This window comes from Convolutriloba macropyga, chromosome 4, assembly GCF_964194025.1.
Source record: "Convolutriloba macropyga chromosome 4, txConMacr16.3, whole genome shotgun sequence".
Lineage (NCBI taxonomy): Eukaryota > Metazoa > Xenacoelomorpha > Acoela > Convolutidae > Convolutriloba > Convolutriloba macropyga.
In genome coordinates this window covers 55,924,012-55,944,117 of record NC_134471.1, presented here as the reverse complement: position 1 = coordinate 55,944,117, position 20,106 = coordinate 55,924,012, and the positions used below count along the sequence as shown (strand labels likewise).

The 20,106-nt window shown below is 37.4% G+C and overlaps 1 protein-coding gene across 1 annotated transcript in view; it reads right to left on the bottom strand.

Annotated features, from left to right (window-relative positions):
- Positions 1–14,810, bottom strand: part of LOC142337773 (uncharacterized) — a 59,536-nt gene extending 44,726 nt beyond the window's left edge. The window contains exons 1-5 of the mRNA XM_075387280.1: positions 14,743–14,810; positions 14,312–14,442; positions 681–784; positions 501–594; positions 341–427 (exon numbers count right to left, since the gene is read on the bottom strand). Of these exons, the coding sequence (XP_075243395.1) occupies positions 341–427; positions 501–594; positions 681–784; positions 14,312–14,442; positions 14,743–14,773 (447 nt within the window). The 5' untranslated portion in view covers positions 14,774–14,810. The remainder of the gene's footprint in view (positions 1–340; positions 428–500; positions 595–680; positions 785–14,311; positions 14,443–14,742) is intronic.
- Positions 14,811–20,106: the final 5,296 nt, after the last annotated feature.

The window sequence follows — 20,106 nt, the reverse complement described above, 5'->3', positions numbered from 1 at the left end:
TACACAGAGAAAACGCGAACAGTATTAAGTGGGAAAATGTATCACAATGCAAGAATTTGCATCGATCTACAACGAGGCGGAACATTTGTGTTGTATCCCTCATTAGTTTATAAAAAATAGTTCGTTTTTTCATACCACTTGTTTATTTATAGAATACTAGCTCAACAGACAAGACCATTAGAGTGTCATAAACACTCCAGATAAAAGTTGATTATTTTTATTAGGATGCTTTAAAAAAACTCCCAGAATACATTCAGCCGGCTCTGTGCCTTGCTAAATCGTTTTCTATAAAAATCGGTTTGTCTATACAATGAATTTAGAAATACAATAGAAATGTTACCCCGTTTTTCATGTTCACATTTGCGCCCATGATTATACATCTTAGAGTAGACTCTAATTGAGGTGTTTTCACTGCAGTCTGTAAAGTCTGAAACAATAAATCTGTCATATTAGAAATCTAACTCAAACAACCGTTTTATTTAACAGAGCAATCAACATACTTTGCTCAGCTCAGAGGGCGAAATGACATCTTCGGTTCGTTTCACGAAATTCAATCCTGCGTATTTGGATCGGATGAATTCACTTTTTGAAGTTCTAAAATTGGCCAATATTAGTCAACTATAATTAATTGCTGAACACCAAAATTTCAAGGGATCCCATCATGTCTCAGTATAACTTACATTTTGTCATCTTTCGTTGGCTTTTTCTGATTTCGTGATAGCGATTTTGAAATATTTTCTTCCCATACAGAGTTGCCATTACTTTTGCATATAGCTTCGACTAGCTGAAACACGTCAAAATGTTACTATATTTTTCTTAAGAAATTCAACCCGTACTAGATAACGCTAATCGAAAAAATAGTAAAGAATACAAAAATCCCAAATCTTAGGAAAAATAGCTTCTTTAAATACCGATTAAAATATATTTTTTCAAAACCTCAATAGCAATCTCTTCGCTTTTCCGGTAGACTCAATAATATAGAAGAATCCCAAACTGCTACCAAAATCACCGTGTAATCAAAATTTTGAACTTTTTGAAATTCAGTTTAGGTAAACAAGGTAACTCAGTCGACAGTTTAACGGTGTCAGGACAATACAGCCAATATCAAAATACCCAATGCCATAATACCCAATTCCAAATACCCAATGTGACAAAATACCCAATGCCAAAACACCCAATGCCCAAACAACCAATTCCATTATACCCAGTGCCAAACTACCCTATTTAAAAATTAATAGGTATAATCTGCAAATTAACGAACAATCTCACAATCAAGGTACCAGTCTACAATTAAGTACAAATTAACTAAGACACAATTTAAGTAAACAAAAAAGAAAAATTTTCACAATTAAATTGTTCGGAATTTGTTGAGGCGTCATTCTACTAATGAATTTGGTCCAAAATAGACATCGAAAAAGGCCAAAATTACTTGGGGTACATCCCAGCAGAACCGATTAACTTTCATCCTTGATGGACACGAGTTTCAAAAGAAGTTGGAAACAAGGACTACTGCGCTCAACAAAAAGCTTTTAAATATAAAATTACTACCACTACCACAGGAAAACAATAACTATGATAAAAACGAGCATAATCAGATTCTTGGTCAAATGAAGGAGACTACAATAACGGAACAGAATCCAGTCAACAATATGATAACTGCCAGCAGTCTGTTACTAATCGGGTCCGATTTTGAAACTCACTATAGCTTTACGCACCATTCACAAACTCAAAACTGCTTTCAAACTCAAAGATCAAATGGAAATCAGTTTTTCCCGATAATCAAACTCATGGGGTATTAGTTTCATTTCAAAAGGCAACTTATTACATTCAAAAGGAACAGCAAAACTGAATGATCTTCGCCAAAATTTAGTCCTGACATTAGGAACCTTCAAGTTGATGCATATTGGCATTTAGTCACTATCATTTCGAAAACTAATGCGCCAAGACACGTGGGAAATTTTCACGGATGGTGAGCCAAGCGGTGACCAAAAAGTAGAATTTTGTAGAGGACATGTTGTTTCATGGGTAGTCAACGAAGCTCTTTGATATAATTTGGTGTTGGAGAACCAATCTAAAAATCAGACACCATTCTGAGTTCATTATACACTGTACTTTCTGTACACTATCCACAGGTAGTCCATATTACAGTGAGTTGCAGTACTCTATTCGCGAGAGAATCATCACCCGAACTAAGTCAATCAACGACTTCTGTCGACCAGATCTCTGATGGAATAAATTTTTCTCAGGAAATAATAACATCTACGACACGCAGAACTAAATTTTTGTATATAAAAGTCTGGTATCTAAGTTGAAACCCAACAAAGAAACATTGTTAGAAAAATGGGCCTCTGCTGGAAGTTCATTATCGCAATTCAGACTATTCTTTCTACTAATAAACAAGTACTCAGTTCTCTTCGAGTTTAATCGGTGCATAGCAATACTGAGCCACTTCTGCAGAGTCTTAAGCATCAAATCAAGAGCCTCCTGATTTATCGAAGCATTGTAAACAAAATAGATAACAGTGTCATCGGCATAACAACGATAACTGACATCAAGACGTTCGAACAGAACTTCCAGACGAACAAGATAGCACGAAAAAACGGACCTACAACAGACCTTTGAAGAACACCCCTTCTTAAAGTTTTTGGCATGCAATATTCACCATCGATCAACACTTTTTGAGATCTACTACTCGGATAACTAATGAAAAAGCTAAGCGCTTAATCATTGAATCCCAAACTTGCTTCTAGAATCGGAAAAGTAATTCATGATCGAGAGTGTCAAAGGCAGCTGATATATTAAGTACAATATAATTCAAAGTACTTTTTGTCTTATATAATTGAGGATCAAATCATTCGTCGAGTAAATCGGACGCTGAACCAACAAAAAGCATGTGAATACGTATGAGAGCCGCCAATTACAGACACACATTTCAAAGTGCCTACCATGGTTAAAGAATTCTGCCTTTATGACACGGGAACAACTGACAATGAGAATGCTAATTTTTAGAACACAAGAAAATCTAGAGTCGCTGAAAACCAACAAAGCGCTTTGGCTGTGACGGAATTTTCAAAATATATCCCACCCAATTTTACCAATTATACACAATTCAAATTCAGATTGGAGGGTTTTGGATTACAGTGGTATTTTGAGTTATCTTTTTGTGTTACGCTTCAAACATTTAAACTAAAAAGCGGGCTGACCAGAAAGGCGCTTTAACCTAAAAAGCGGTTTGACCTAAAAGCGGCATTCCAATTGTCAAACTTTTTTGTTCTCTTAAGTTTTTCTGTGCAAGCGTTCTAACAGTTGACGTCATTTCGTCTCGCTTTGTTCTTTATTTTCACAAGTAGGCTTTATCAATTCGCATTTGAACATAAAACGAGCATTATTGAGCATAAAACGAGCATTAAGTTAACAGCAATGCGATTATTGTTATTAATACAATTGGGTATATTGGCATTGGGTATAGTGGCATTTGGTATTTTGGCATTGAGTATATTGTCATTTAAATAAACAATCTTTGCTAATCTATTGAGACACAAAGGGCTTTTATTGAGTCTGCAATTCAAATTGACACTTTTTGAAGTTTTGTCATTCTCTTTCATTGAACTCTTCTGATCCAAATTTAGCCACAGCGAGTTTTCAAATGACCAAAAACATCTTATATAACTGATTTTGGAGAAATTTATGAATTACATTGTCGTGGCTGTTACATAGTAAGCGATTGATGCAATAATTACGTTGGCGTTTTCCACATCCACCGATATGGTAGTAGTAGTAGTAGTAAAAGATTCAATTCCTTGTTAGGGAAGAACATAAAAGCGTACAAAAAATGCTAAAGCAACTTTTACAGATCAAAAGGTGATTAAATTAAGATTAAGTCCTGCAAAAAGAGCAACAGCATTTCACATAAAAAGAACATGAGTTATCCAGGTCAAAGTATTCAATTCGAGTGCGTAAAAACTGGTCGATTGCAAACGTAAACTGACGTTTAGACATGTCACAGTCGATAATCTTCATTCGCATCTGATGATTTGCGGCTCGTTGACAACGATTCAAAAAGTGTTCATCCGTCTTGAATTTCTTGTTTTTTGAAATTTCAAAATGTCCAAACTGATGAGTTCTTGATGTCGAGCAGACAAAAGTTGCATTGGGATTCGAATCAATAAAGCCATTAAAAAACATTCAAGGTAAGACTTTTTACAATTCAGAACCCATTTGAGACAGCGGTGTTGAAACTTTTCCAACTTTCGTAATACCGAAATTGAAAGATACCACGCAGGCGAACCGTACTCCAAAATAGACGACACCATCGATTTATATAGAAGTTTTCTTCTAGACACATAAACTCCGACTGGAACACTACGCTTCAAAAAATTTAAAACTTTTGTAGCCTTTGCAATGCTAAGGTCATCATGTTTATCCCAACACAATGAACTGTTCACAGTGATGCCCAAATCTACAATTGAATCCACGTGTTTCAAGCGCGACCCATTCAGAGAGAGGTCAGCATTGTTGTAGTGTTGACTAAAAGACAAAATTTTACACTTGTCCGGATGAAAGTCCAACTCGTTTAAAACTGACCAGGAGGACAAGCTGTCTATATCATTTTGAATTTTGTCGATAGAAGAAATAGAAAACAATTTAAGGTCATCGCAATAAAGAAAATATTCAGAATGTTGTATTGAATCTGTAACATCGTTAATAAAAATGATGAAGAGAAGTGGACCCAGCACGCTGCCTTGAACTCCTGACGTCACCACTGCTTCACTTGAAAAACATCCGTCAACTTTAACAACTTGCTTTCGACCGATGAGATATGATTGAAAGAGCATTAGGAGATTGTGATCAAAACCAAATGAAGATAGTTTATGTAATAGTAACCCGTGCGAAACTGAGTCAAAAGCTTTTTTCACATCAAAATATACAGTCAAGCAATCGTGAGTTGTATCTTTAGCAGCATAAACTTTGTCCAAGTACGAAATGAGTTGGGTGACCGTGCTACGTTGTTTCATGAACCCGTGCTGTTCACGTTTTATTTTGGAACAGACTCGTGAGTAAATGAAGAGTAACAGACTCGTGAGATATGAAAATGACTACAACAACGGTGGATTTCAACACAACCACTTTCAGAGATAGCATTCCCACCATCTCTAAGAAGCAAAAAAAGAAATTGAAGATGTCCGACAAACCACCAAGTACTTTAAAGGACAGGGAAAATTAATCCCAGTCGCCTAAAACTCAGCACTGCGCAGACAGTTTGCGATCACTCGCATATGCCAGAATAGCCTGATAAATTCACCGCATTAGCAATTATGGTTGGTTCTATGAATGATAATACATTTGTCAGGCGCAACTCAATTCTTGCGTCTCGCAAAGATATATGACAGCTTCCATATCAGTTGTTGCTGCTAAAAAATGAAGGACTCAAAATTAATGATATTCAAATTTTTCTCTCTTTTTGCGTGGGACAGTGCATCGAAATATTTTGTCGAATAGTTTGAATTTCGATTTGGGATTGTATGTCAGCGTCTGCGAGACATCAAAATTCAATCTCTCAAGTTCGATTTGGGCGAGTCTTTAAAACACTGGTGATTTTTCCTGTCAGTCGTTTTGAACCTTCTAAATTTGCTTCAAGCAGTTCGTGAACTGATGGCTAGCACTCTTTTCCACCAACAACTGCCGTATTTCTTCGAGCCTTCTCCACTTTTATCCCTTTTATCATTAACCATTGCGTTTAATCAAAGTTAGTAATATGTAATGAAACTTGAAGATCCTATAATTCAGCTGATTACCACTGTAATCAATAACTTAGAATTAAAAAAAAATAAACTGAATAAACCCAATTGTGCAACCTGTGAATAATAACGGAAATTACGTTGAACAATCCAAACATAAACCGACTAATATCGGAAGAAATGCTCTCGAACGACAGGCGGGTGGAAAAGCAGTTGACCACGACGTGATTCGAACCATGGACCTCCCGATCCCTCACCAGAAGCACTGCCTACTCGGCTATCAGTCCCTGTTTGTTGCTATGCTGCAATCGTTTTATTTCAGCAACCAGCTTTACTTCGGAGTGAAAACAATAGAGATCACACAAAAATGAAGAACGAAAGGGTGAAAAAGTCACTTGAGAAATCAAAGAATGTTCAAGAGGAAAAGCGCAAAAACGGTCAAGAGAAAAATTTGCATAAGACCAACACGTTTACAATAATTGCTATGAACTTCGTTCAAGAGCAATTAATCACAGACAGTTGAGTAGTTTATCTGCCATCGGAATTTGATCTCAGTTGAAAAATTGCTTCTAATCATTAATGGGATCAATAAAACCCTTGTGAATGAAAGGCCTACCCAGCTCTTGCCTCATTCGTCGGTCAGATAGCAATATGTGGGTCTTTCCCATTATAGCCACCCAGCTTAGTGGTCAGATAACCTATAGCCCCCCTCCCCCCAACATGGTAATTATACTATAATGGGCTGCTATAATTTCATGGGGAGGGCTATAATGGGAAAGACCCCAGTATGCTACTTCTCAAAAAGCAAACAATTTTGCCATTTACTAATTTGCTCTGAAATCCGTATTGTTGGGGTTGCTCAAGTAATTGGACGTCGTTTCAAGGCAACACCCGCCTACACCGATTGGAATCAGCGTCACAAGGATTTGAGAAATGGGGAAGTCGATAATGATTTAGAAAAATCTGAGTAACAAGATGTGCCACTGCTTTTTACCTGAGCTGTCTTGTCAAAAACTCAATTTAACCTTTGCCTTTAACAGAAGTGACGTTCACGTCTGCTAAAAACCTTTTAAACACAACCCACTAACGTCGGGCGAATTGCTCTCAAACGACCGGCGAGCGGTTGCCTTCGTCAGTAGCTAGCCACGGCTTAGTGAGACTAGCTTTATCTTAATTGAAGGGGTGTGAGGTGATCGCAGCGGGGGGTGCAACAGTGGATTGGGAGGGGGTGGGGTGGCTAACTGATGTGAGAGCGGTGAGTGGGGGTGTGGGATCAATTTATAAGAACCGCCCTTCACACCATAAGTATTAGTCTCCAAAAGCTTCTGTGATTCGCATACTTGGAGACTATTGAGCTCGAAAGGCATCAGTAGAACTTAATGCCCACTTTGCGCTACCTGTTTATCGCGTTTCTGAGGACGCCTTATCAAACCCGAAAGGAGGTTTCCTTACCCGTAAAGCTGAGAAAACCTGAATAAGGACAATAAATGTCAAAGTAAATAGAAAATACAAGTTTGTCAAAAAAAAAAACGAAATTTTGTGCTGTTAAAATCCTTTAAAAAACATTCCAATACATCTAAATTTATACAAAACACTTATTGCCAAACCCTTCAGGAGATTTCCTGGCTCTTGAGGCTGGAGAATTCTAAAAAACGAAAAAAAATTCAAAATTTTAAAAACCAAGTTTTATCAAAAAGTTGCCGAAATTTGTGATATTAAAAAATTGGAAACTATTTCTTGGCCAATAAAATTTTTCAGAAACTTATTATCAAACTGTTAAGGAAGTTTTCTGGCACCTGGGTCTATAAACACTTGAATAATGAAAAATAAATGTCAAAATAATGAAAAAATTTGCCCATTTTGTGAAAAAAATTCTAAAATTCATGATGGTGAAAAATTGAAACCATTCCATTACTACTAGAAACTATGGAGTAACCTATTATCAAATCCTAGAGGAAGTTTCCTGACACCTAGGGCTGATAAAACTCGAAAAATGACCAAAAATTTTAAGAAGATTTAAAATTAGTGTGAATTTGCGTGTTTTTAGCGTGCGGTTGTTTGTTAGTAGCCAGCCACGGGGTGGTGGGGGTACCGGTCGTCTATGGTGGGGGACAAAAGCACGGTGGGGTGTCAACAGTGGGGGGTCTTCAACCTCTAAGAACCGCCCTTCACACCATAAGTATAAGTTTCCAAAACAGTTTGAGCTGAAATAGAGCTGAAAGGCTCTAAGAGCAATTATTGCCCGCTTGGCGCTACCTGTTTATCCCATTTTTGAGGACGAAAAGTCCAATCGGTCCGACAAAAAATCAGTCAAGCGAAAAATCGCATTAAAACACCCACAGGACTAATATAATTGCTACAAACTTCGTTTGAGAGCAATTAATAAGGTTCATACATGCAGTTTTCTAATCATTTTCTATAAATGCTTTTCTTTGAAGAGTTTATGTAGTATCCTTTTTGTCTGTTAAAAAATGTCAATTAAGAAAGTCCCTCCCCTAAAACATAGTCGGTCAACTCCAGGTCAGCAAGTCAACTCCTGTGTTTTTATAAATCCTGACAGTAATTCAAAGTTGTCAAAAAAAGCATAATTTAGTGCTGTTAAAATCCTCTAAAAAACATTCTAATACATCTAAAATTATACAAAACACTTATTGCCAAACCCTTCAGGAGATTTCCTGGCTCTTGAGGCTGGAGAATTCTAAAAAACGAAAAAAAATCAAAATTTTAAAAAGCAAGTTTTATCAAAAAGATGCCAAAATTTGTGATATTAAAAATTTGGACTATTTTACGGCCGCTAAAATTTTTCAGTAACTTATTATCAAACTGTTAAAAATTTTCTGGCACCTGGGTCTATAAACACTTGAATAATGAAAAATAAATGTCAAAATATTGAAAAAATTTGCCCATTTTGTGAAAAAAATTCTGAAATCCATGATGGTGAAAAATTGAAAGCATTCCAGTACTACTAGAAACTATGGAGTAACCTATTATCAAATCCTAGAGGAAGTTTCCTGACACCCAGGGCTGATAAAACTCGAAAAATGACCAAAAATTTTAAGAAGATTGAAAATTAAAGTGAATTTGCGTGTTTTTAGCGTGCGGTTGTTTGTCAGTAGCCAGCCACGGGGTGGTGGGGGTACCTGTCGTCTATGGAGGGGGACAAAGGCTCGGGGGGTGTCAACAGTGGGGGGTCTTCAACCTTTACGAACCGCCTTCACACCATAAGTATTAGTCTCCAAAAGCTTCTGTGATTCGCATACTTGGAGACCATTGAGCTCGAAAGGCATTAGGAGAACTTAATGCCCACTTTGCGCTACCTGTTTATCACGTTTCTGAGGACGAAACGGCAAACGTATCAGACAAATAGTCGGTCAACCAAAAAACTGCATAAAAAACAAACAGGATTACTATATTTGCTACAAACAGCGTTTGAGAGCAATTAAAAACGATTTCCTACAAAAGCTAGTTAAGTCCTTCATAATCAAACAATTCTACTATAATTCAGCGTTAATAAGGATAACAGATGATGACATTTTAAATTGCTTAAATTCGTGATATTAAAATTTCGCCATGGCCAATAAAATTTTCCCAGTGATTTCTTATCAAACCCGAAAGGAGGTTTCCTTACCCGTAAAGCTGAGAAAACCTGAATAAGGACAATATATGTCAAAGGAAATAGAAAATGCAAGTTTGTCAAAAAAGCAAAATTCTGTGCTGTTAAAATCCTTTAAAAAACATTCCAATACATCTAAAATTATACAAAACACTTATTGGGAAACCCTTCAGGAGTTTTTCTGGCTCTTGAGGCTGGATAATTCTGAAAAACGAAAAACAAAATCAGAAATCAAAAAATTACCGGGGCAACGGTCGTCTATGGTGGGGGAAAAAGGCACGGTGGGATGTCAACAGTGGGGGGTCTTCAACCTCTAAGAACCGCCCTTCACACCATAAGTATAAGTCTCCAAAACAGTTTGAGCTACAACAGAGCTGAAAGCCTCTAAGAGCAATTCATGCCCGCTTAGCGCTACCTGTTTATCCCGTTATTGAGGACGAAATGTCAAATCGGTCCGACAAAATATCAGTCAAGCGAAAAATCGCATTAAAAAACCCACAGGACTAATATAATTGCTACAAACTTCGTTTGAGAGCAATTAATAAGGGTTCATACATGCAGTTTTCTAGTCATTTTCTATAAATACTTTTCTTTGAGTTTATGTAGTATCCTTTTTGTCTTTTAAGAAAAGCTCAATTAAGAGAAAGCCCCTCCCCTAAAAGTGTAGTCAGTCAACTCCAGGGCAGCAAGTCAACTCCTATGAGTATTTATAAATCCTGACAGTAGTCAAAAATTGAAGCATCAGATGCAAAAGATAGAGAAATTAAAGCATCGGAATTTTACCTTTGCGTAAAGATTTGCGCGGTCTGGCGAGTATTTAGGTCCATACTGCTTATTTTATTGCGTCGTAGAATTAAATTTATATATTGAGCGGAATCGTAAAAATCTGCACAATTTCGATTGTCCCAGCCTAACTGTCCAAAACACTTCACATAATCGTCATTTCTCAAATCGGATCTTTTCCGTTTTGCCCCTCAGTAACTTATGGACCCCCAGTTTTTGAGTACGTGATAATACATACTAAAACAGAGAGGCCCGTTAATGTGCGTTCGCACATGATGTTCCGACCCGCGCTCATCTACTTTTTTGACTTAACTGTCTTTTGACGTGCATTTTTGACAAAGAGATAATCAGAAATAGATGCGTGAGTTTAAAAAATCGTTACACAACCAAACTAATAAATGAATTAAATAATGCCATGCCTCATTACAACGAGATCTGCCATTGAAAATATAAAGCGAAGAAAACAACAACAAAAAAAGCAAAAACAAATTTCTTGGCAAATCTCTTATCTAATTTTAAAAACACATGATTACATAATATACGACATAACATACGACGATATATGACTTAATATTATTACTAAAATTCATAAATGAACGACAATGGAATCAAAGAAAGTTGCATGATCGGTGATCCGGGCCTGCAGAGCGTATGTTTTTCTCCATTTACGGAATAAAATATCGTCTTGAAGTCAACAAGGAGGCTCTTTATTGTGCGTTTGCACATGATGTTCCTCAAATGTTCCTCAAAAAGTAGATGAGCTCATCTACATTTTTGACTTAAGTGTCAACTAAATGAAGAGATAAACAAAAATTCATAGTTGAGATTTAAAAAAACCGTTACACACCCAAACTGCTAGGCTGAATTACACAATGCTATGCGTCGTTACAGCGCGCACAAAATCTGCGAAAAAAGAGTACAAGAAAAAAAAACAAACTACAAAATAAGCAAAAACTAAAATTTCATGGCAAAAATTCAATATCTTAATTTGAAAGCACCCAGTAACAACGTCAAATTACAGACAAAACCCTAACTACACAAATTTACTTTTTCCTAACTGCACAACAGACGGGATTTTTCCTTAATGAGACTAGGTAACAAGTCGAAGAAAAGAAGAAAATGAGGCAAAATTTAAAAACATTCAAAATTTTTTAAACCCATTAATTCCAAGAGTCTGAAAAATCTTTAGCTTTTAACAAAAAAATTCTAGACAAATTTACTTTAAAGTCATAATGAGTTTTTCTTAAATGAGACAAGGTAACGCGAAATTCAAAAATCAATCAACCCTTTTTAAACCAAATAATTTCAATTCTTAAAAATCAAAATCTTTTAAAATAATTTTTGTAAATTTTATAAAAAGATATAGTGAAACCAATAGGACCTGTCTTTCGTTATACTAAGCCATAGGAACGGACTAAAGATGCAAAAAAAATCAAAAAATTGGGTACAAAAAATTACAAAAACACAAATTAGTGAAGCCATTTAAATCATGAGCAATTATCTGAGTATTATATAATTTTATTGCAATTTCTATTTCTACTAACTCAGCTTAAAATATATTGAATGAATGAACAAGTTCAACTGGGCCACATTTGAAAATCATTGGGATCTTTTATTACACGATTGTGCTAAAAAACTAGAAAAAAAACAAATACACCATTAACATACCTTTTTATGAAAACGCATATTGTCCTACAAACAAAACATCAGTTAGGTCATAATATAAATAAACATTTTACTTTTTAAAATATACGGAACTGTACGAAACCTCTCAATGATGAGAATAAGTTACAAGTCGCTGAAAAGAACAACAAAACCTGAACAAATCCTCGCAAATCTTAATGTATAATATCATAAACATCCAGACTATTCGTTATAAACTGACTGATTTGGGTAAAATCATTCATTCGATAATCAATTACAAGCTTGAGACCAATCAGCATTTTATGGCTACCTAAAGAATAAAAGAAACAGGCGAAAACAGCAAATCCAAAACAAAATTATGCGAGAAAAGTGTCGTAGCCAATAGAAAACGAAAAACAGTAAAACTTTTCAACTTTGAACTAATTTTAGCAATGGAATTAACATTTTTAATATTTGAATCCAATAAATCAACAAATGTACGAATAAAATAAAACCCCGAAAGTTTTGAGAAAACCGTAGTATCAACGCCATTAAATTCAATAGCAGTAAACGGAGCCTAATACATGCGCTAAGTTGACTCGATGAGACAACAGGGATGTTTTTCATTCATAAGTCATAAATAAGACATTACAATAAGTCATTGGTTATGAAAACAACAACAAATACAAGCAAAATCTAAAATTTATATAGAAAAGTGCGAGAAGTGCTTTTCTCTGAGAACTTTATGAATGATCCGATGAACGTCTTCTTTAAGCCAATGCAAATATCAATATTAAAATTCCAAAAGTAACTAAAAAGATGAAAATGTCCAAAAATTAAAAAAGATATGAAAACTAGTGCATCGAAGTCATAACACTAATAGTCAAGAAGATAAAAAAGCTCACTGGACTAATTTTTCTGAAGTAGAAAAGAAGGGGGTCCGGTCATTACTGAGACTGACTTACGAGTTCACGAAAAAAGGTTTAGAATCGATTAAGGTTAAAAAAAACTCGAAAATCATCTTTAAAGTCCTTAACATCCACTAAACTCAATAGCTTTCCACAAAAGTCAAAAAATACGTTCAGTTATGCTTCAAATGGAGGACAAGGATTTTTTGTCTTGCATCTAAATAAGACATCACGATAAGTCTTATGATTATGGAACGAACACAAATACAGGCAAAAACCAAAAATTCCGTAGAAAAGTGCGAGAAGAGTGTCGAAGCCATCTGAACAATAAGCTTTTCTCTGAAAACTTCATCCATGATCCATTGAACGTCTCCTCTAAACCAATTGGAGACATCAATATCAGGATAATGTAATAAGATTTCAAGAGGAACCAATAATACGAGAATATTCAATATTTTTTTAAATTACGAAATCTAGTGGCATTGAAGTCATATAACAAATAGTTAGAAGATAAAACCACTAAACAGATTAATTTTGGTTGCAGTAGAAAGAAAGGTCCCGTCATTACCGACACTGACTTACAATTCACGAAAATAAGTTTATGATCGCCATTAGCTGTCCACTCAAAGCTCTAGATAGGTTCTCTTAATGATCATCACGAAACCTATCATACTTTTAGGCAACGAGTCTGTACCATAGGACTTAGTAAAACTTCAAAAAGAAAATCAAAATATCATTTTAAATTATGAAGACTCAAAGAGTCGAAGCCAAAAAAACACCAGCAATTCCTTGAAAACGATTTTTTTGTTCATGGGGCTGTAAATGAGCTTTGCCATAAACGCAACCTATATGAAAAGTGACTAGTCTCTAGGGGACTAAAAAAACAAAAAAAAATACGATAGTTCTCTAAAAAAGAGCTCTCAAATAGAACTCGAATTATTTTTCTAGTAAACTTCCCCATGGGACCAGAACTAGTCTTTTTTAACTCCTTTCATTTATTAGGAACTGACAATTGATTCATTTTGTGGCGTGAAATGTAATTTCGGATTAATATTCTTTATAAAAAAGATCTTAATTTATAGATCTTAATTTATAGAAAAATTACACTAAAAGTGAACAAAATCATGCCAAATATCCCGTGTTCACACAAAAGTTCAATCCTCGATAGCTCCTCGAAAAAAAACGAAATTCAAAAAATCTTTTTAGTTTCGAATTCTACGCTGGACGATCTTTTCAATGATACCACTCACATTTCTCTACGATGAATATATCGATCGGCAAAAATTGTCTGAACAAAAAAAAACCCATTTGAGTTTATAGTTCCCCCCCCCAAGTGGGGTCGGAACGATTATGGCAGGTGCTGGGGGTGCAAATACGATGCACCCACTAAGCTGTGGGCCTCAAACGGAAAAGATCCCTCAAAAACCAATTAATTGGCATTAGAAACTGCTTGCAATCAAATAATTGGCACGCAACATCGCAATGACACTCGGTAATTCCAATATCCTGACAAATACTTGATTCTGCATAAGATTCGCGTTTCCCTTGGAGGGGTTGGAATAAAAAACAAACATAACCCGTATTTAGAGTATAGTTGGCACATTTTGGGTGGGTAAAGTAGAAACCCGGCGAATAAAATCAGATACCTTGAATTGAGGCGAGTTCTTCAGAAGCATTATTGGTTTCACATAAGAGATATGGCTTCCAAGACTTCTGTGAACAGAAGCACACTCGCTGCACAGCACCACGCATTTATTTAGTGAAACCCAATCGGCGACTAAAAAGATTTAAAATACCGAGAAAAAGAATTAAAATGCCAGCCATATCAGAATTTTTTGTACAGTTAATTTATATCTATGAACTTGGAGTCATTATTTAGGAGTTAACACAGATATAAATTTACAAATACCGTTTTCCGCTAATTTGAATAGGAACTTAGGGGTTTGAATAAGAACTTAGTGGTTTGAATCAGAACTTAATATTAATAGAACGAAAGTACTTATTATTGCAATATAAAAATTTATGGTTGCAATATAATATATCCAAAGTACACCCTCCTAAAGGTGATGAATAGTACCTGGACAGTCACAGTCAGCACAGCAAGCCATTGTCGCAAACTTTATCTTCAACTCATCTAGTCTGAAAAACATTAATGAGTTTGTTAAAAAAAAGGTCAATTAAGAGAAAGCCCCTCCCCTAAAAGGGTAGTCGGTCAACTCGGGGGCAGCAAGTCAACTCCTATGTGTATTTATAAATTCTGACAGTAGTCAAAAATTGAAGCATCAGATGCAAAGGATAAAGAAAATAAAGCATCAGAATTATGAACAAGATAGATATGGTAAGTAGCAATTAAAGTATAATATGCAGTGATTTTGAATCAAGATTAGAAAAAATATCAAGCATTTAGCATAACAGCCTCCCTTCCTCTACAATGGTTCCTATTGACGCTTCTACTGCAGGGCGCCTGCGCATGGAGCGCGCGCCACGGAGGCAGAGTATGGAGCTACGTAAAAGAGCGAAATTTTGTCCTTATGTACGTGATCACGTCCGAATATGAATCTTCTTTCTTATCGCTGATCCTAGAAGCCAATCTCTGTATGGCTTTTGATGCTGATGGACCAGCTCCTCCTGTACACGAGAAGATTAACGGACAGAAGGTGGCTTTCTCGACGTCGATTATCCTTTGTTCGTATTTCAGCTTCTTGATGGACTCGTGATATTTGTAGGAATCCGGTATGCTTCTTGGGCAACTCTTCGCATACGGATTAAACACTTTCACATCAAAGAACGTTCTGCTGAAGCATGAATCGAAGAAACCATTAGCTTTGATATCTAGTCGAGCGTCGTCATCAATAGTAGTAGTTCTATTTGCGAAGGTTTCCCCTTGCAAAGACTGAAGACAGGGCTCTACTTCGACATCATCGCAGACCTCATTGAGCAGGTTGGCAAAAGAGTCACGGATGTCATTGTGTCTTATGTGCGTATAGCCACCTTTTGGACAATGAAGAGCATGGGCTACATTAAAATTTTCTCCACATGCGCATCTTGATGGCAATTTTACGGGATCCCATCCATATCTAAGAGCAATTCCATCTCTAAACTCTCCCTTGGTTAAATCAAAATGATATCTTTTCAATGGAAGTGCATTTAGCCAGCATGATGCTCCTTTTTCCATAGCCAAATCTAGAGAATATGCCTCTTTATCATTGATGAGATCTTTGATTGCCAACTTTTTCGCTATAGCTTGTTCCTGTTTTTCTTTTCTGATTTTCTGAAGTATTTTCTCCTGATAAAACTCTGCTTCTATAGCGTTTTGATTCTGTAATGGCTCACAAACCCGAATAGATCTTTCATATTCGTTTGCCCTGTCTTCAGGAAGAAGAATGTTCAGCCCACCCTCTTTAAGAGGAAGAGAGAAAACCTTCCGGTATCTGTCACTGTAAGAGGGATGATTCAACATTGAAGGTATAAGATTTTTATCAATTATTTTTTCGGCTTCCCTCAGCAGACTGTCCGCGTTTGGAGTAGTCCTAGCAATAAAAGTCAACTTGTGTTGCAATCCGTTCGTAAATGATTTGTACACATTCTGAGGGGACACCTTACTATGTTTAGCGAGTTTCTCAAGCATGTTAGAGTAGTTCACTGACTTTTCTTTCAGAAAATCGTTACAACTTTCATCAGAACCAATAACTGAACCTAGGACTCGATGACCTTCAATAACATCAACATCTAATCCCGAAAAAACTTTGTTCGCCTTCTGAACAAACTCAGGTTTTGTAATAAGATGACATTTGATCACATTATAACCGAATGCACTGCCATGTTCATAGAGCTTATCTAGCACTAATCGCAGTGTTTCAAGACTACCGGCCACATTGCCGTCATCTGCGTACCATTTATGAGTCAAATTTTGATCTTCGAGCATGTCGATGAGAGGAAGTATAGCAACTCCGTACATTGCCATGGCTATTGGATCACCTTGTGTTGTTCCTTCTTGAGACTTGATTACTTTTTTATCAATGAAGAGGTCTGATGGGGTCTTATACGAGTTTCTGATTGCTGTATAAATTGAGGGACAAAGCTTTCTGATGTTTTTTAGAGCCAGATCTCTATTCAAGCTATTAAACGCGTTCCTGGCATCAATCAGTAGGATACCTTCAGTACGATCTTCAAGAAAGCGCTGCCGGAGTGCATGGATAGCATGTTCGATGCCACTCTTTTGTCCAAGGCACATTTGTACGTTTCCCCCAAGTAATTGGAGATCTCGTTTAACGCACTTTACTATACTCCTGCCTATAATTCGTCTTATGACCTCGCCTTATGACCTCGCCAATTCGCTTAAGAAAATCTCTTGCAGTGGAAGTTCCAACCGCAAAATTTTAAACCGATACGAACAAAACCATGCTCAAAATGTCTTCTTCCATAAAATTTTAGTCAAATTAGACGATGGAAACGAGAAAATTTCTACAGCCAGAACCAAAAGATCCATAGCCAGAACTATAAGAAAGAGCAGCAGCTACCTAGAGAATCCAGAATCGTACAGACCCATCAGCTTAACGTCGGTTATTGGCAAAGTCATGGAGCGAATGGTATGTGAAAAAATGAAGCATCACCTCGAGACGAACAATCTACTGTGCGAAGACCTAGCAGGCTTCCGGAAGTGGAGATCGACAGAAGACCACCTGATACGACTCTCACAGCAGCTCAGTGACGGCTTCCAAAAAAACCCTTGGAACGGACGGTTCTCGCGTTAACTGACTACAGCAAAGCATATGACACCGTATGGAGAGACGCCCTGCTGTGGAAATTGACCGAAAAAGGCTTCAGTCGATAGATGGTGCGATGGATCCAAAGCTGGTTAAGCCACCGCCTCGCTTACGTCCAGTCCGGGAACAGTAGAAGCAAGATAAAGACCTTCAAACAGGGAGTTCCCCGAGGATCAGTAATCAGCCCTATCCTATTTCTGGAATAAATACGACATCAAGGAAGGACTAGAGGAAGATCTACACGTGAGCTTATTCCACGATGACGTTGCTGTCTATGCTCAGAGCAGAGACATTGAAGCTGCCAGCCAGAACGTGCAGCGAGCACTTGACCATGTCTATGAATGGAGCCTCAAATCAAAACTCTCCATCTCGAAAGAGAAATGTGAATGCAGTTTCTTTTCGAGCAACACAAAAGAAAACACGTACTGGACTTGTACATTGGCGGAACGAGAGTTAAACAAACAGGGAATCCAAAGTTTCTGGGCGTCACATATGACAGACAACTTAGATTCAACGCGCATGTCAGAGATGTTACAAAGAAAGTAATCAATCGAAGCAGAGTTCTTTACATCCTTTCGGGCACTGACTGGGGATACGACAAGGCCACCCTGCGCCGCACCTATATCGCAACGGGAATAACAGTAATTCAGTACGCTGGACCGTCCTGGAAACCGCGGATTTCCAAAACTAGCTTTGAAGAGCTGGAAAGGAGCCAGAGATTTGCAGCTCGAGCCAGTACGGGACAGTTTAAGACAATCCCTGTCCAAGATGTTCTGTACGAAGCAGAGCTTAGTACCATTCAATGTACCGCCACCCAACAAGCGGCAATCGCGTTCGATAAATCGCTTTGGTTAACAAGTACAAACCCCAGAAGGAACATAGCCGAAAAGCGGATACAACAACGAACGACTATGCAAAGCTGGCGAAGCAAAACTACGGAATCATGGAAAACCATCTTCGGAACAAAGATCGAGGCAGCCCCTTTTTCCTGGACCTAGGAAACACTGGGAGAGAGTAACGTGCAAGACTGATCGCAAGGACACAAAAAAGAGCGACCCACCGGATGTTCAGAGGCGCCAAGCCCTCGTCAACATCCTGAACTCAGAGCCAACTGAATTAGTGCCTACAGAGATGGATCAGCAGTGGAAAGTAACAGAAACGGCGGAGCGGGTGTCATCATAGTGGCTGGTGACGACAGACTGTAAGTTGCAAGACCAGCCGGGGTCTTTACCAGGCCGAGCTAGTGACTCTAAACACAGCTCTAAAGACGTGCCTTGATAATTACACGCGCAAATCGTTGAAAGTCATCACTGATTCGCTCTCCGCAGTAAATCAAATGGAACAACGCTGCAACTCAAATTCACCCAAGAGCCACCTGGAAGAACAAGCAATGTCACTTATCAAGGAATATAACGATAGAAATATAACCCCGCTCCTGATCTGGTGCCCAAGTCATGTGGGGTAGACGGAAACGAAATGGCTGACAAACTGGCAGAACAGGGAAGTAAGATGGAACAGACTGCCGATCACCCCCATGACACCGCAAAGAATACCATTAACAGACACTTGAAGGAGGAGGCACCCAAAGAGAGAAGCATAAACGCCAACGTCAGCCGAAAGGAACAAGTGGAGATCAGTAGGCTGCGTTCTGGCCACCACCCCGAGCTAAGATACTGGAAACGCAAGATAGGAAAATGCGAGTCAGAACTGTGTAGAGGATGTGAAGAAAGAACAAAAACGTTTGAACACATCCTTTTAAACTGACCTATCTTAGACGACGTGAGACAAAATCAACCAGAATGGAACGACACCTGGTAAAACCCAATTACAGCACTTAATCTCTGGAATACCTGGATCGGGAGAGCGGGCCCCGATTAACACACACACGCACACAGAGCAGCAGCTTTCGATTTTAACACATTGGAATCTGCTAGTGAGGTAAATTGCAATCTATTTAAGTAAGGGCCTCGATACCAATGAATGGTTTATGAATAAGGCAATCATGTGGCACTTTATCAGTATACATTGCGTAGATATCTTCACCTTTCTTAAGATGATAATCATTTTTAAGATGGTCCAGTTGAACAAGTTGTGTAATTGTTTACTTGCTTTTTAAAAATCCATGTTGGAAAGGAGTGATTGTCTGTATAATAAGTGGTAAAATCTAGGGTATAGATGTCGTTCAAAACATAAAGACAAGTTAGTTAACTGTTATAAAACTAAGTCAATTACAAAATTTTATGTATAAGAGTTTTCACTATATCTAGCATCATCAGGTAAAATGCAATTTAACATTTATTCTCTTTGCAATTAAAATGATTTCAATTCACTTAGAAAACAAAACAGTACAATAAGACGTTCTTGGAATATTGTTTTTTGTTATTTCCTTTCAAGATCTTTGAATTTAGATCAAAGATCCTTGGGACCTAAACACCCTGTGAGAAACAAGTATAACGAGGTGCACTACCTTGCAGATGTAAACAAACTTGTATGTGAGTTACGCGAGAATAAAACTGAGCGTGAGAAGCTTTGTGAAATTGGGGCGTCCGCAAAATGGTATGCAAAAAATGTACGCGAAACACAATGGATAGAGGGGTAAAAAAATTTCATGATTACCTAAAACCAATGATTTGCGGGCGGTACCATTTGACAAAGGCTGCTTTTTCTGTGTGATA